At 45.1% G+C, this 16,752-nt stretch overlaps 1 protein-coding gene, 1 long non-coding RNA gene and 1 other non-coding gene across 6 annotated transcripts in view; 2 read left to right on the forward strand and 1 right to left on the reverse strand.

Moving 5' to 3' along the window:
• LOC132224701 (uncharacterized) overlaps nt 1–12,051 on the reverse strand; it is a 26,258-nt gene extending 14,207 nt beyond the window's left edge. For 2 of the 3 annotated variants that reach the window (XR_009450713.1, XR_009450714.1), the window contains exons 1-2: nt 11,941–12,026; nt 4,303–4,487 (exon numbers count right to left, since the gene is read on the reverse strand). This is a non-coding gene — a long non-coding RNA (uncharacterized LOC132224701). Of the gene's footprint in view, nt 1–4,302; nt 4,488–6,534; nt 6,715–11,940 lie in introns of those variants that run through there. The other variant, XR_009450712.1, reaches the window with a different exon arrangement.
• On the forward strand, nt 12,007–15,839 carry RPL39 (ribosomal protein L39). Of its 2 annotated transcripts, none has more exons than XM_059679799.1 (3): nt 12,007–12,163; nt 13,654–13,757; nt 15,589–15,839. In XM_059679799.1, the coding sequence occupies exons 1-3, from the start codon at nt 12,161–12,163 to the stop codon at nt 15,635–15,637; spliced, it is 156 nt and encodes a 51-aa protein (XP_059535782.1). In that variant the 5' UTR covers nt 12,007–12,160; the 3' UTR covers nt 15,638–15,839. The 2 variants fall into 2 exon arrangements, with proteins under 2 accessions (XP_059535782.1, XP_059535781.1); XM_059679798.1 differs by having other exon boundaries at nt 12,075–12,163; nt 13,633–13,757.
• Nucleotides 14,943–15,074, forward strand: LOC132225384 (small nucleolar RNA SNORA69). The gene has a single exon (XR_009450898.1). It is a non-coding gene; the product is annotated as a small nucleolar RNA SNORA69 (small nucleolar RNA).
• Nucleotides 15,840–16,752: the final 913 nt, after the last annotated feature.

The following is a 16,752-nucleotide window of genomic DNA, read 5'->3' on the forward strand; positions in this document are numbered from 1 at the left end:
GGCCACAACCTCCCTATCTGCCCTGCTCTGTTCGTGACAGAGGAAGGTGCCCCAACCCCCTGATCAGCCCTGTTCTGTGCCTGATAGGGGGGAGCTCCCCAACCCCCTGATCGGCCCTGCTCTGTGTGTGACAGGGTGTGGCGCCCCAACCCCCTGCCCCCACGGGCCCTGCTCTGTGTGTGACAGGGTAGAGCCATAACCTCCCCATCGGCCCTGCCCTGAGTGTGAGAGTGGCGGCGCCCCAACCCCCTGATCGGCCCTGCTGTGGGTGATAGAGGGCGGCGCCCCAATCCCCTGATCCGCCCTGCTCTGTGTGTGATGGGGCGGTGCCCCAACTCCCCTTTCGGCCCTACTCTGTGAGTGACAGGGGGGAGCTCCTCAACCCCCGATGGGCCCTGCTCTGTGCGTGACAGGGTAAGGAGCCCCAACCCCCCTGATGGGCCCTGCTCTGTGCGTGACAGGGGGCAGCGCCCCAACCCCCTGATTGGCCCTGCTCTGTGCGTGACAGCGGGTGGCGCCGCAACCTCCTCATCGACCCTGCCTTGAGTGTGACAGGGGGCGGTGCCCCAACCCCCCAATCGGCCCTACCCTGAGCGTGACTGAGGGTGGCATTGCAACCTCCCAATCTGCCCTGCTCTGTGCATGACAGGGGAAGGCGCCCCAACTCCCCAATGGGCCCTGCTCTGAGCCCGACCAGGGGCTGCACCTAGGGATTGGGCCTGCCCTCTGCCACCCGGAAGCAGGCCTAAGCCAGCAGGGCGTTATCTCCCGAGGGGTCCCAGACTGCGAGAGTGCACAGGCCAGGCTGAGGGACCCCCCCTTCCCCCCCGAGTGCACAAATTTTTGTGCACTGGGCCTCTAGTCTATAATAATAAAAGCATAATATGCTAATTAGACTGGGCAGCCGAACGACCTTCTGGACGTCATTGTGGACGTCCTTTGGAATGAAGCCGCGGCGAAGGAGGCTGAGGCAGAGGCGTTTAGGGGCGATCAGGCAGGCAGACAAGCAGTTAGGGGTGATCAGGCAGGCAGGTAAGTGGTTAAGGTTGATCAGGCAGGCAGGCAAGTGGTTAGAGATGATCAGGCAATCAGGAGAGTAGTTAGGGGTGATCAGGCAGGCAGGCAAAGGGTTTAGGGGCAATTAGGCAGGTAGGCAAGCAGTTAGGAGCCAGTGGTCCTGGATTGTGAGAGGGATGTCTGATTGACCAGCAATTGGACATCCACAAAGGGTCCTGGATGGCGAGAGGGTGCAGGCCAGGCTGAGAGCACCCCCACTTCCATGCATGAATTTCGTGCACTGGGCCTCTAGTGGATATAATAAAAGTGTTCTCAAATTAGCAGTATGCTCATATTCTAAAAGCTACTGAATTGGTCTGGCCAGCATGGCTCAGCTGTTGAGTGTCATCGACCTATGAAATCAGAAGGTCCCGGTTCCATTCCCGGTCAGGGCACATGCTCCGATTGCGGGCTGGATCCCCAGTGAGGGGCGTGGAGGAAGCAGTTAAAGGTGATTCTCTCTCATCACTGATGTTTCTCTCTCACACTTTCTCTCTAAAATCAATAAAAATATATTTTAAAAATAAAAACAAAAACCACTGAATTGTAACTTTAAAATGATGGCTTTTATGGTATGTGTATTATATGTCAAAAAAATAATGGGGGAGAAAAATTGGAAACAGTAAATATAAACAGATCTTTCAGAGTTTTGTTGTAAAGGGAAGGAGGGAAAGGAGCAGTAGTTGGAAAGGGAGCTGGAGTAAAGAGCAGGTTTTTAAGATGGGAGAGATGATCAACTATTTATTTTTGAAGTATATTTTTATTGATTTCAGAGAGGAAGGGAGAGGGAGAGATAGAAACATCAATGATGAGAGAGAATCATTGATCGGCTGCCTCCTGCACACCCCCCACTGGGGATGGAGCCTGCAACCCGAGCATGTGCCCTTGACCAGAATCAAACCCAGGACCCTTCAGTCTGCAGGCCGACGCTCTATCCACTGAGCCAAACTGGCTAGGGCTCAACTATTTATTCATTGATAGGAACAATCCAGTGAATAGCAGGACAGAAAAGAAAGGCTTGCCAGAACACGGTTCCTGAATAGGTGACAGAGGTTAGGATCGAGGGCACATGCAAGCAAAAAGGCTGGCCTTGGCACATGCACTTCATCTGTAGGAACAGGAGGAAGGCAGAGGATTTGAGTGCCAGGTGCTGGTTAGCTGGGATGTGATAGGTGAGTTATGGAAATTCTGTGATGGCTCAAATTTTCTCAATGACTAAGAAGCAAGACCACCAACAGAGAGTGAGAATGGAAGAGGAAAGACTGCAAGTGTGAGGAGAGAGAAGAGGTTTGAAAATTGGGGCATACCTACCCACTTCCTATTTGTGTACAGCCAGCCGGCAAACAGGATGGTGTCTGTATTTTTTTAAAATATATTTTTACTGATTTCAAAGAAAGGAAGGGAGAGGAAGAGAGAATCATTGATCGCCTGCCTCCTGTATGCTCCCTACTGGGGATCAAGCCCACAACCTGGGCATGTGTCCTGACCAGGAATCGAATCATGACCTCCTGGTTCATGGTCAAAGCTCAACCAATGAGCCAAACTGGCCAGGCAGAAATTGTTTAATCTTTTAAAAAAAAATGTAATGAGCACCTACTATGTGTGAGGCACTATTCCAGGCTTAAGGAATGCAACAGTGAACAAAACACACAATCTAGGCCCCCATGGAGTTTACGTTGTAGGGATGGGAACAGACAAAAAAGGAAAAAATTATATCAGAAAGTTCTATGGAGAAAAATAAAGCATGATTGTGGTTAGGAAATGCTGAGTGGAAAGCAGAAGTTGCAATTTTTTAAAAATATTTATTTTGTTGATTTTTTACAGAGAGGAAGGGAGAGGGATAGAAAGTTAGAAACATCGATGAGAGAGAAGCATCGATCAGCTGCCTCCTGCACACCGCCTACTGGGGATGTGCCCGCAACCAAGGTACATGCCCTTGACCAGAATCGAACCTGGGACCCTTAGGTCCACAGGCTGACGCTCTAGCTACTGAGCCAAACTGGTCAGAGCAGTTGCAATTTTTTTTTTAATATATTTTATTGACTTTTTACAGAGAAGAAGGGAGAGGGATAGAGAGTTAGAAACATCGATGAGAGAGATCAATCAGCTGCCTCCTGCACGCCCCCCACTGGGGATGTGCCCGCAACCAGGGCACATGCCCCTGACCAAAATCGAACCCGGGACCCCTGAGTCCGCAGGCCGATGCTCTATCCACTGAGCCAAACTGGTTCGGTGCAAATATTTTATTGATTTCAGAGAAAGGAAGGGAGAGGGAGAGATAGAAATATCAATGATGAGAATCATTGATCAGCTGCCTTCTGCAGGTAACTCGGGCATGTGCCCTGACCATGAATCAAACTGGCAACCTTTCAGTGCATGGGATGACGCCCAACCAATTGAGCCACACCAGCCAGGGACAGAAGTTGCAATTTTAAATAAATAAGGTGATTAGGGCCCTGACCGGTTTCGCTCAGTGGATAGAGCGTCGGCCTGCAGACTCAAGGGTCCCGGGTTCAATTCCGGTCAAGGGCATGTACCTTGGTTGTGGGCACATATCCAGTAGGGAGTGTGCAGGAGGCAGCTAATCGATGTTTCTCTCTCATCGATGTTTCTAACTCTCTATCTCTATCCCTTCCTCTCTGTAAAAAAACAATAAAATATATTTAAATAAATAAATAAATGAGGTGATTAGGGAAAGCCTCACTGAGAAGGTGACATGTGATTAAAGACCTAAAAAGACTGATGGAAGAAGCTTCCAGCTAAAGGAAACAACAAATGTAAAGGCTCTGAGATGGGAAAATAACTGGCCAGTGTAACCGAAGCAGTCAGCTGAAGATGAAAGCAGTCGGAGATGAGGTCAGAGAGGTGGGGGTGGAAGGGTCTGATGGAATTTGCCCTTTGTGGGCCATTGTAGGGACTTGGGAGTTTTATCTGGAATGAGATCATGATCAAGCAGATGAGTGACGCAATTGGACTGGTTTTAACAGGATCATTCTGGCATCCGTGTTTAGAAGAGATTATGTGGGGAAAGTCAGAAGAAGAGAGAAGAGTTAGCGGGCTTTGTAATAATCCAAGGGAGAGATAATGGAGTCCTGAGCCAGAGTGGGGGCAATGAGGACCATTTGGATTCTAGTTCTATTTTTAAGAGAGAACAACAGGATTTGCTATAGGACAGTGATTTTTCAACCAATGTGGCAAGAGGCACATTTGTATGACACAAGAATTTTAAAAACATGCAACACCCACCTGGTTGGTGTGGCTCAGTGGTTGAGCATCAAGCCATGAACTAGGAGGTCACGGTTCAATTCCTAGTCAAGGTACATGCCTGCACTGCTGGCTCGATCCCCAGTCAGGGGCGTGCAGGAGGCAGTTGATGGATGATTCTCTCTCATCATTGATATTTCTCTCTCTCTCTCCCTCTCCCGTCGTCTCTGTAAAAAATCAATAAAACATATTTTTTTAAAAAAAGATACCTAGGAATAAACATAACTAAAGAGACAAAAGACCTCTACTTAGAAAACTACAGGACGTTGACAAAAGAGATAGAGGAAGACATAAACAGATGGAAGAACATACCATGTTCATGGATTGGTAGAATCAACATCATTAAAATGTCCATACTACCCAAAGCAATCTATAAATTCAACAAACTTGCCATTAAAATACTAACGGCATATTTCACAGACCTAGAACGAACGTTCCAAAAATTCATCTGGAATAAAAAAAGACCCTGAATAGCTGCAGCGATCCTGAGAAAGAACAAAGTAGGTGGGATCTCAATACCAGCTATCAAGCTGTATTACAAAGCCACTGTTCTCAAAACTGCCTGGTACTGGCACAAGAACAGACATATAGATCAATGGAATAGAACAGAGAACCCAGAAATCGACCCGAACCAATATACTCAATTAATATTTGACAAAGGAGGCAAGAACATACAATGGAGTCAAGACAGTCTCTTCAATAAATGGTGTTGGGAAAATTGGACGGATACATGCAAGAAAATGAAACTAGACCACCAACTTACACCATACACAAAAATAAACTCAAAATGGATAAAGGACTTAAATGTACGGCAGGAAACCAGAAAAATTCTAGAAGAGTCCAAAGGCAACAAAATCTCAGACATATGCCGAAGCAATTTCTTCACTGATACAGCTCCTAGGGCACTTGAAACTAAAGAGAAAATGAACAAATGGGACTACATCAAAATAAAAAGCTTCTGCACAGCAAAAGAAACCATCAACAAAACAACGAGAAAACCCACTGTGTGGGAAAACATACTTGCCAATGACATATCTGATAAGGGCCTAATCTCCAAATTTATAGGGAACTCATACAACTTAACAAAAGGAAGATAAACAATCCAATAAAAAAATGGGCAAAGGACCTAAATAGACACCTTTCAAAAGAGGACATTCAGAAAGCCAAGAGACATATGAAAACATGCTCAAAGTCACTAATCATCCGAGAGATGCAAATCAAAACAACAATGAGGTACCATCTCACACCTGTCAGACTGGCTATCATCAACAAATCAACAAACGACAAGTCCTGGAGAGGATGCGGAGAAAAGGGAACACTCGCGCACTGCTGGTGGGAATGCAGACTGGTGCAGCCACTATGGAAGACAGTATGGAGTTTCCTCAAAAAACTGAAAATGGAACTCCCATTTGACCCTGTGATCCCACTTCTAGGAATATATCCCAAGAAACCAGAAACACCAATCAGAAAGGATATATGCATCCCTATGTTCATAGCAGCACAATTTACCATAGCGAAGAGCTGGAAACAGCCTGAGTGCCCATCAGTAGATGAATGGATTAGAAAAGTGGTACATCTACACAATGGAATATTACACTGCTGTAAAAAAGAAGGAATTCTTACCATTTGCAACAGCATGGATGGAACTGGAGAGCATTATGCTAAGCGAAATAAGCCAGTCAATGAAAGAAAAATACCACATGATCCCACTCATTTATGGATAATAAAGACCATTATAAACTGATGAACAAAAATAGATACAGAGGCAGAGCAACCTCAAACAGACTGTCAAACTACAGCGGGAAGGCCGGGGATGGTTGGGGGGCGGGAGGGGGGGGTAAGAGATCAACCAAAGGACTTGTATGCATGCGTATAAGCATAACCAATGGACATAAGACACTGGGGGACAGTGGAAGCTGGGGGAATGTCAAGAAGGGGGAAAAAGGGAAACATACATAATACTCTTTGTAATACTTTAAGCAATAAAACAATTAGCTTAGAATGTATTCTCCCACCTCAAAGCTGGCAGAAAATCCATAATAAACAAATCAAATATATAACCCATGTAAAAATGCATAAAGAGGCAAAAAGAGTGAGCCCTTAGTTTATATTATAACCTAATGTACCTGAGAAAAATGTGCCTCATCTCCCTCTGTTGATGTTGGGGATGGAGTCCTTGCAGTATCTTGAGAAAAGAGATTTTCTGAGACATGAGAGGATATGATATAGTAGAAAACTTTATTTCTGTGGAATTATATCCCTGGGATTCCATGGTCTCCTTTCCCTTAGTCTAGTCATAGAAGAAGTGTAGCTGGGGTTTCAGTAGAGCTAAAATCAGAGCTGGTGTCCAGAGTTTCTGTTCCATGTTGGAGCAGCGTCCAGCCCAGCATCAGGCTAGTTGCAGTCCATTAGTGTGTGTGGGTCCACATGGCTGTGGGCCACATGGGAGAATGCCAGGGAGCCAAGAGAGCGAGCCCTGAGCAACAAGAATCCCAAGGGCTCCAAAAGCACAAGAGAGCAAACATTGTTTAGTGCAGTGGTTCTCAACCTTCCTAATGCCGCGACCCTTTAATACAGTTCCTCATGTTGTGGTGACCCCCAACCATAAAATTATTTTCGTTGCTACTTCATCACTGTCATGTTGCTACTGTTATGAATCGTAATGTAAATATCTGATATGCAGGATGTATTTTCATTGTTACAAATTGAACATAATTAAAGCATAGTGATAAATCACAAAAAACAACCAATACAACAATAGCCATCCAGTGTGAATGAATAAAAAATATACCTATTTTTTTTTGTCAGATCTGCAAAATACATTTTTTGATTTGCCACAGAATTTTAGTAATTATTGACGTGAAAAAGGTTGGAAATTGTGGCTATAGGGCAGCGGTTCTCAACCTGTGGGTCGCGAACAATGAAAATACATCCTGCATATCAGATATTTACGTTACGATTCAGGAGAATCAAGATGGCGGCATAGGTTAACGCCGGAGTTTGCTGCTTTGAACAACTACTTCAAAAGTGAAACCAAAAAACGGAAGGGACATCACCCAGAACCACAGGAACGCTGGCTGAGTGGAAGTCCTACAACTAGGAGGAAAGAGAAACGCATACGGACACTCAGAGGAGGCGCAGTGCTGAAGTCAAATTCTGAGGTGCGGAGTGTGCGGAGCGGGCTGGCGGCGGAGGGCGGGTTGTTGTTTTCAATCGGGAGGGAGTCGCAGACTCTGAGCACCAGATCCGGGCGAGTCTTTAGGGACCCAGACTCAAACGGGAGAAGCGGGACTGTCTGGCTTCGGTCAGAGCGAGTGCAGCTTTCTCTCCGAGCTTTGCAGCGGGTGCTGGGACTCAGAGAGGCAGAGCCCCTTGGGACAGGACTGAGAGCCGCCATAACTGCTCTCTCCGGCCCACCCTGTTGATCCTGTGCGACCCGCCCCGCCCAAGCCCTGCACAGAGGCATTTGCCGGATAGCCTCAGGCAAAGGCTAGATTAGCACCTCCCTAGAGGACAGAAGTTCTCTCACTGCTGACACAGCTGATTCTCATAGCCACTTGGCCTGGAGGTCAAACCCTCCCTGGAATTAGCTACAACAATTAAGATTTATCTATAAGACTGCGAACAAAGACCACTAGGGGGTGCACCAAGGAAGCATAACAAAATGCGGAGACATTACGATTCATAACAGTAGCAAAATTACAGTTATGAAGTAGCAACGAAAACAATTTTATGGTTGGGGGTCACCACAACATGAGGAACTGTATTAAAGGGTCGCGGCATTAGGAAGGTTGAGAACCACTGCTAGGGTATAAGATTGAAATCGGGGTATAAGAGAAAGAATCAAGGGTGGGTATCTATATTAAATGGCTTTAAGCAAAAAATTATTCTGCTAAAGATGTTGCCAGTTGTTCACCTCCAGGATAAAGCTCAGACTCCTGAGCCTATCCTGGGAAGGTCTAGATACATGCTCTTAGCCTCTACACTTTTGCAAATATAGTTTTCTCTTTCTGAAAAGCCTTCCCTCACTCCCTTTCTCTGCTTTCTCCTATTCTCGGCCAGGATTTCCCTCAAGCAGCCCCTTCTCTGAAGACCTTTTCCCCCAATCCTCTATGCCCAATCTATCCCAATATTACATATAGTAAGGATGTTCACTTTCTCAAGTGAATACATATATCTTCCTAATCTTTTCCTCTTTATCCAAATGCCTTTATTCTCTGCAGATGGCTGCTTGCTCAACCTCCTCAATTCCTGTGCTCTAAGCCAACTACTGTGTGCCACTTTGGTTTTCCTTCTCTCCACCTCACAAGTGCTCTCATGCTACTTTTGCTTAGGAAGGGCGGGGGTATTCTAAAATAGATATTAATATTTGAAATTAAATGAAAATGAAAAGATTCAGATATTTTTCAAAAAGAAACAATAGGAGAAATCAGCGCCTAATAAAAATTACCTGTGGGGAAAAATAGCCTATGGGGAGGGAACAAAGGGGGAGAGACTGGGGTAGCAGCTGGACCACTGTAAATGTTTCATCTCTGGTTTTGTCTGTAGACCCATATAAATGTGTTAACTTTATACTAAAACTAGAGGCCTGGTGCACAAAATTTGTGCATGGGTAGTGTCCCTAGGCCTGGACGGAGATCAGGACCAATCAGGGCCTTCCAGCTGCTGGCCAGAGCTTCTCTTCCCTGGCTGCCGGCCTGGGCCTTCCTTCATTCCACGCTGCCCCCCAGTGGTCAGTGCACATCATACTGAGCAATCGAACTCCTGGTCTCCCAGTCGAACTCCCGAGGGGACACTGCATATTAGCCATATATATATATTCCAGGGAGCCAAGAGAGCAATATATATATCACTAATAAAAGGGTAATATGCTAATTAGACCAGGAGACCTTTCAGACGTCCTTCTGGACAAAGCCATGGTGGTGGGGCTGAGGCAGAGGCAGTCAGGCTAATATGCAAATCGACCAAACGGCGGAACAAACGGTCGCTATGATGCGCACTGATCACCAGGGGGCAGATGCTCAATGCAGAAGCCCTGAGCCAGGCTCACGGCTGGTGAGTGCAGCAGCAGTCGGACATCCCCCGAGGGCTCCCAGACTGTGAGAGGGCTGAGGGAACCCCTGAGTGCACAAATTTTGTGCATCAGGCCTCTAATTATATATATATATATATAGTGTATACACACACACACACACACACAATTTGCCCTGTTACAATACAGGAATGAAAGAAATCATGCCTGATGTTACTGAGCTTGTTGGTGTATATGTAGGGTATATATTGACTCATGGCTTAAAATTTGCTTAAGATATCCTACCAGTGACTCTGAATCTTCACATAGCATTATGTTAACAAAAAATAATTTTTAGTTTAATTTATAATTTTTAGAGAGAAAGAGAAACATCAATTTATTGTTCCACTTATGTATGCATTCATTGGTTGATTCTTGTATGTGCCCTGACTAGGGATGGAAGCCACAACCTTGGCATATCAGGATGATGCTCTAACCAACTGAGCTACCTTTGTTTTTAAATGGGAAAAGATGAAAATGGAACATTAACATCCAAAATGCTGCCATTCATTCCTGTACATTTTGCCAAAGGTGGACTACAAAGCCAGTCTGGGCTTCCTAGCAACCAAGAAAATGGTTCTGTCCAGAACTTTCTCACCTTAAAACCTTGATTGACAACCTCTTGCTCAGGCAGCTCTATGGCAGTCTGTAGGCTTACAGGGCACACCTGGTCCAGCCCCTGCCCAGCTGTTCTGCTTTTTCCACCACCACCCAGCCAGGTGACCACTATAGTTGACACTCAACAACGGGGGTGGGGGGGGGGATTGTTAGGCCAACCCTCACGCAGTCAAAAATCCACACATAGACTCTCATAGCCAGTTAGCCTGGAGGTCAAATCACCCCCGGTATTGGCGACAACAATCAAGGCTTAACTACAACAAGACTGCGCACAAAGACCACTAGGGGTTGCACCAAGAAAAGATTAAAAAAATGCGGAGACAAAGAAACAGGACGCAAATGTCAGAAATGGAAGATATAGAGCTCAAAACCACACTTTTAAGGTCTCTCAAGAACTGTCTAGAAGCTGCCGATAAATGTAGTGAGATCCTCAAGAAATCTAATGAAACCCCTCGATGTTGTGATAAAGAACCAACTAGAAATTAAGCATACACTGACTGAAATAAAGAATATTATACAGACACCCAACAGCAGACCAGAGGGGCGCAAGAATCAAGTCAAAGATTCGAAATGCGAAGAAGCAAAAAACACCCAACCGAAAAAGAAAAATGAAAAAAGAATCCGAAAATACGAAGATAGTGTAAGGAGCCTCTGGGACAGCGTCAAGCGTACCAACATCAGAATTATAGGGGTGCCAGAAGATGAGAGAGACCAAGATATAGCACAGAGAACCCCAAACAAAAGGAATCCAAAGAGGACCACACCAAGACACATCATAATTAAAATGCCAAGAGCAAAAGACAAAGAGAGAATCTTAAAAGCAGCAAGAGAAAGAAACTCAGTTACCTACAAGGGAATACCCATACGACTGTCAGCTGATTTCTCAACAGAAACTTTGCAGGCCCGAAGGGAATGGCAAGAAATATTCAAAGTGATGAATACGAAGAACCTACAACCAAGATTACTTTATCCAGCAAAGCTATCATTCAGAATTGAAGGTCAGATAAAGAGATAAGGAAAAGCTAAAGGAGTTCATCACCACCAAACCAGTATTATATGAAATGCTGAAAGGTATCCTTTAAGAAGAGGAAGAAGAAGAAAAAGGTAAAGTACAAATTATGAACAAAAAACATGCATCTATCAACAAGTGAATCTAAGAATCAAGTGAATAAATAATCTGGTGATCATAGTAGAATCAGGGACATAGAAAGGGAATGGACTGACTATTCTTGGGGGGGAAAGGGGTGTGGGAGATGCGGGAAGAGACTGGACAAAAATCGTGCACCTATGGATGAGGACAGTGGGTGGGGAGTGAGGGCGGAGGGTGGGGCGGGAACTGGGAGGAGGGGAGTTATGGGGGGAAAAAAGAGGAACAAATGTAATAATCTGAACAATAAAGATGTAATAAAAAAAAAATCCACGCATAAATTTTGAATCTCCAAAAGGCAGTTCCCCTTTGGTATCCACCAGGGGATTGGTTCCAGGACCCCTGCCCCCATACCAAAATCCACAGATAAAAGTCTCATATAAAATGGCGTAGAACAATGCATACAGTCCTAGACCAATGCATAAGGCTGGCCCTCCACATCTGCACCATAGGATTCCAAACCGCGGGTGGAAAATACTGTTTTGGTTGAGTCCGCGGATGTGAAACCCGGGATCCAGAGGGTAAGTGAAAGCACACAGTTTAAAACCGTATAGTCCCAGGGTCTACTGCACTTCAAACAATTCAGCAAAGGCGTTCCCAGCCCAGGCGCAGGCGCAAACCCTTGGCGCTCAGACTTGTCGTCCCTCCCCCAGCCCTAAGAGTTAGACCCACCCACCCCGCTCCCTTGGCCTCCCAGTGCTTCTGCTTAGGTGTTTATGATCGCTGCCATCCTCACCCACGAAACAGGTGCCCCCGGCACACTGAAGGACTCCAAGGAACCCACCTACAGAAGACGCGCAAAGCGAACTGCATTTCCCAGGGCCGAGCCCGCGTTCCCACAGCTCCCTGGGAGCGCGCGAGGGGAGGGCCCGCCCGGAGGGGGTGGTGAATGCACCGCCTCAGTCCCCATAGCCCCACCCCGTCAGTGCCACTAAATACGTCCTTCCGCTTCCTTCTCTCTCTTTCTCCGCCATCGAGGTGCGCGCGTTCGCCTCTGCCTCACCATGGTAAGTCCATCCTTTACCATCCGCGTGGGGGAGGCTCCCCGAGTTCTCAGATCCCGCGAGTTGGCGTGCGCCGCGGGCTGCGCCGAGATGCGGGGGCCTTTTCGAGGCCTTTTGCAGGGAAGGCCGAGTTTGGGCCCTGCTCCAGTCGGCGGGCCTGGCGGGAAACTAGTAAGCAATCTAGCCCTTGGGGAGGGGCGGGCTGCCTGGCGCTGCGAGGTCTGACTGGGGTGCCCTGTGTGCCAGGCCGCCGCCTCGAGCGGGTTCCGCTTCCCGTCGCCCGAGCGAGCTGATTCTGGGGCAGAGAAGTGGGGGGGGGGGGGGCGGGGGACGACGCGGCAATCGTGGCCCAACTGCTGGCTGCCTATGACATGGACCTGGCATCGAGAATAGAATGGGGCTGCTGGTTCTCGTAAAGTTTTTTAAGTTGGCGGCCTGGAGCCTACCACATTTTGAGCTTCCAGGAGTTTTTTAGTCATTCCAGGGACTTGAGCTTTACCCTATGGAAGCTCCTGGAGCAAGGACACTGTGATACAAACCTCTGCCATTTGGGCATTCTTCGTAAGATGCCCACTGCGGACAGTCACTGGGTTTTTCCTGTGACGGTTCCCTGAGAAGTTTAAATTGAGCATAGGCTTCTGGGTATGGAGAAGATCCGTATTTGGTGTTTTATAGTTTTGATGGTTGATGGAAAATTTAATTTACAACTACTGAGAACTGGGAGATGGGTGTAGTCTTTGCCTTTTTTAAAATGGCCCCTAATATGCAAAGGTGTGTTGGGCCACAAGCGCCAGACTTTAGAGGAGCGTTCATGCTATTCCTCCAGGGTGTCCTGCAAACGGGGCGGGTCCGGGACATCGGTTGGGGTTAGGTGACCCGAGTACTTCATGAAAGCCAAAAGCTGCAAAGGGAAGTGGGGATAATCATCCTTGGAAAAGTTGCATTTTTAAGTAAAGTTAGAATTAATATCAAAATGATCGGCGGGTTAGAGTAGATCTACTGAATGTGGGGAACATTGTGTAAATCCTCATTACTTTTGTAATGAGCCTTGAATGAGGGGATACTCCTGTTTTACAAAGAAGGGTACTGAGACAGACTTGCAAGTTACACATTTAGTTTACTAAAAGCTGTGTTCTTTCCTGAAAACCTAGTTCCCCAGCTCTCACCATCCCTGATGTGGTCCTCCTCCAGAAGACTTGGGGTGCCCTAGACTCAACAGAAAGGATCAGGGTTTGACTCCCATCTTTGCACATTAATATGCTTCCTTTGGGGGCAGGTTACATACCTCCTGACTTTTTAACAATGGGAATTAAGGTCTCTGCCTGCAGAGAAGTTGCGAGAAATGAAACAAAGGGCATGATGGTTTTGGAGTTTAGGGGGTTGCTTTTGGTATATATTGAGTATTTAGATGTTTGTTGGATTGAGGAAGTTCTTGACTTTGAATATTTTCAGCAAGTTCTGATATTTCTAAGTTGATTGCATATCCTTCCCAGTCTTCCCACAAGACTTTCAGGATCAAGAGGTTCCTGGCCAAGAAACAAAAGCAGAATCGGCCCATTCCCCAATGGATTCGGATGAAAACTGGTAATAAAATCAGGTAAGGACCCTACCCTCCTATGTTTGTTTGTTTTTTTAATTTAAGATCGCTTTGGGGTCATAAGTAATTAAAAGTTGTATGCAATCCAGTTTATCCTGTGCCACCACTCTGAAATTTTTTAATGTACTTCCTCTGGATTTCTGGACATGACCCAGCCCACAGCTGGGCTTAGACACTCCTCCAATATTTGTTAATTTCCTGGTTGTCTTCATACTGGACCAGAACATAATATGGGAGGCTATGTAATTGCACAGCCCAGCAGGGAAGACCATGATGCTTCCCTAATCCATCTTTGAAATGTTTATCTTTTTTTTTAAAGATTGGAATATTGCCCTCCACTGCAGAAGTAGTTGAATTGATGGCTTTGGAAGAATAGGCATTATTAGAATTATTACAAAGTACTTCCAATCCCAGGTCATCTAGGCCAATTCCTGGCAAAACAGGCCTTAAAACTCCTGCATGCCTTTCAACCCCACTGCTTTTTGGAGACCCAGTGGTCCTTGAGATAGGTGTTTTTTTATTTGTTTGTTGTGTTTTTTTGTTTGTTTTGTTTTTGGAGATAGGTCTGGAAGGGGAAGAAAAATCAATGAGATTTACCCAAAGGCTCACTGCCAATGACAGCGCGGTGTGTTTAACAGCACCATGTGAAAATCACCACCCTCTATAGCCTTACATGCCACCACTTTGCTGCTTTTGGTATATTTGGTAATAAACGGTAGTCTTTATTATTTATGCATATTAATGTGTATGGGGGATATCTCATTGTTACAGGTGCAACTAGAATTTAAAGCACATGGCGTTGCCATCATACAGTACTGAGAAAAGAGCATTGAGGCACTTGGTGAAGTGGTTTGTTTGGCAGCTCAGCCCTTCTACAAGTTTGATGGATTTCTGTTGAGAACATCAGGCATTCATAGTAAAGCACCCCCCCCCTTTTTTTTTAGCATAGCTACATGAACATCAGTTTCTCTAATGGTGGTGGGACCTGCTTTTGGGTTGTAAGGATTGAAAGAAATGTATGTGAAGCTTGGTGCCTGCGTTTATCAATATTAGCGTCTTGCTCTGTGAACTCCTAGAGCTGGGGAAGTATTTTATATTTATCATTGCACACTTTTGGTCCAGAGAATTGGCACAGTAGAATTATTTTTCTATCAACTCAGCTGTCTTCAGACTTAAAGTATATTGAAAGCAGGTTGCAATTACAGTGCTTCATTTTGTGGAAGTACTGCCATTATCCTGCTGAAAGAAAATCTTGTGTTAGTCATTTTGATTTTGCCTTTATGAGGGTAAAATCATGGCAGGCTTACATGGACAGTTCAGAGATGGCTTTAGCTCTGCAAATCACTTTTTGCTATTAAAGTGAGAGAGAGTGTTGATATATTGTAAAAATTACGCAGGAACTGTGTGTGTGTGTGTGTGTGTGTGTGTGTGTGTGTGACACCCATTATGTAGGAATGACTGTTTTTGATGTATTTCAAAATATACATGTCTCTGTCTAAGTCTACCTCAGGTCTGTTGAATCAAAGTTGGGTGAGCATACACTTGGGGAGGGGAGAGCTTCCCCACTGCTTCAGTACCACATAAGAACCAGTGTCTTCATACCCTGGAATCATTTTGAGAGGTAAAAATTTGATTTGACTAGTTCTTAAACATCTAGCAAATCATTTTTTACTCTCCAAAAAGAGCTCCAAACTTGTGAACGGAAAGAAAAGCCTGGACCCTTTACCTTTCAAGGATATTGTGGTACATGAAAAGGCAAAGTTTCTGGTGAATGAGAGCAGCTAAATTGAGGTCAAACTGTTTTTGTAACTTGGAATTTCCTTCTGTGTAGGTACAACTCGAAGAGGAGACATTGGAGAAGAACCAAACTGGGCCTATGAGAAATCACACATGAGAGATGACTCACATATTTATGCTGTATCCAGGTTGCCTACACCCTCAAATGATTGAAAAGATGCTACTGCCTGGACAGTTGGGGCATTTTAATTGGAAGACTAATGAACTTGTGACTTTGCTCTGTTGATTTTTTCCTCCTGAAATAGAAGGTTGATTCAGTAATAAATGTGAGCTCTTTTAAACTGCTGTTGTATTCTGGTTTGTATTGAATGACACAAGTGTTCTCTGGCTACTAAGTACTTCAGCATGGCTTATGTGAGTAAGAAATGGATTTTTAAATTTTTATTTTATTGTTATTAATCCTCACCCAGGAATATGTTTTTATTGATTTTAAGGAGAAACATCAATCAGTTGCTTCCTGTACACGCCCTGATGGGGAATTGAACCCACAACCTTTTGGTGCATGGGATGACACTCCAACCGAGAGCCTGTACACAGCTAAATTTTTATTGTAATTAAATAGCTCCATGTGGCTAATGACTTTTATACTTTCTGTTATGAGGAGAGCATATTTTTTTATCCTCGTGCCTGAGGGTAGCACATTCTTTTTAAAATGAACAGCATCTTTATATGCTCTTCCTCAATACAAGTAGGAATCATCTGAACCAGAGGTTGACAAACTGGTCTGCTGCCTGATTTTGTATGGCTTATGAACTAGATTTCTGCAATTTTAAATGGTTGAAAAAAAATACTTTGACACTAAAGAAATAAAATTTATTGGATATTTATGTGCTGTGCACTATTCTAAGCACTTGGGATTAATCAGTTGGATTTGTCTAATAATATGCAAATGGCTAATGATAGGCCATTATGCGGGCCATGTCAAATGTCTGGAGAAGGTGGGAAGTAGCAAGTGTCCTCATAGCTTTGGAATTAGGGTGGAACTGCAGTGAGGGAAAGGGGAGTTCTTCGGGTCTGAATCTCAGCTGGAAGAAGGGCTCATTCACTTCCTTCAGGTCCAGAGGTAGCAGCTAATTTCAGCAGATACTATACCATCACACCTTAGAGTTCTTTTTGTTTTCCTTGTTTAAATTACTGGCATGCGGTTTCCCTTAATTTGAACTTGACTTTTAAACAGTATATAATGATGTATCTCAGC

The sequence above is a fragment of the Myotis daubentonii genome, chromosome X, assembly GCF_963259705.1.
Source record: "Myotis daubentonii chromosome X, mMyoDau2.1, whole genome shotgun sequence".
Taxonomy (NCBI): Eukaryota; Metazoa; Chordata; class Mammalia; order Chiroptera; family Vespertilionidae; genus Myotis; species Myotis daubentonii.

Coding starts and splice junctions, on each gene's coding strand:
- RPL39 (XM_059679798.1), top strand. Junction 13,758..15,588: donor AAAACTGGTAATAAAATCAG/GTAAGGACCCTA, acceptor CCTTCTGTGTAG/GTACAACTCGAAGAGGAGAC.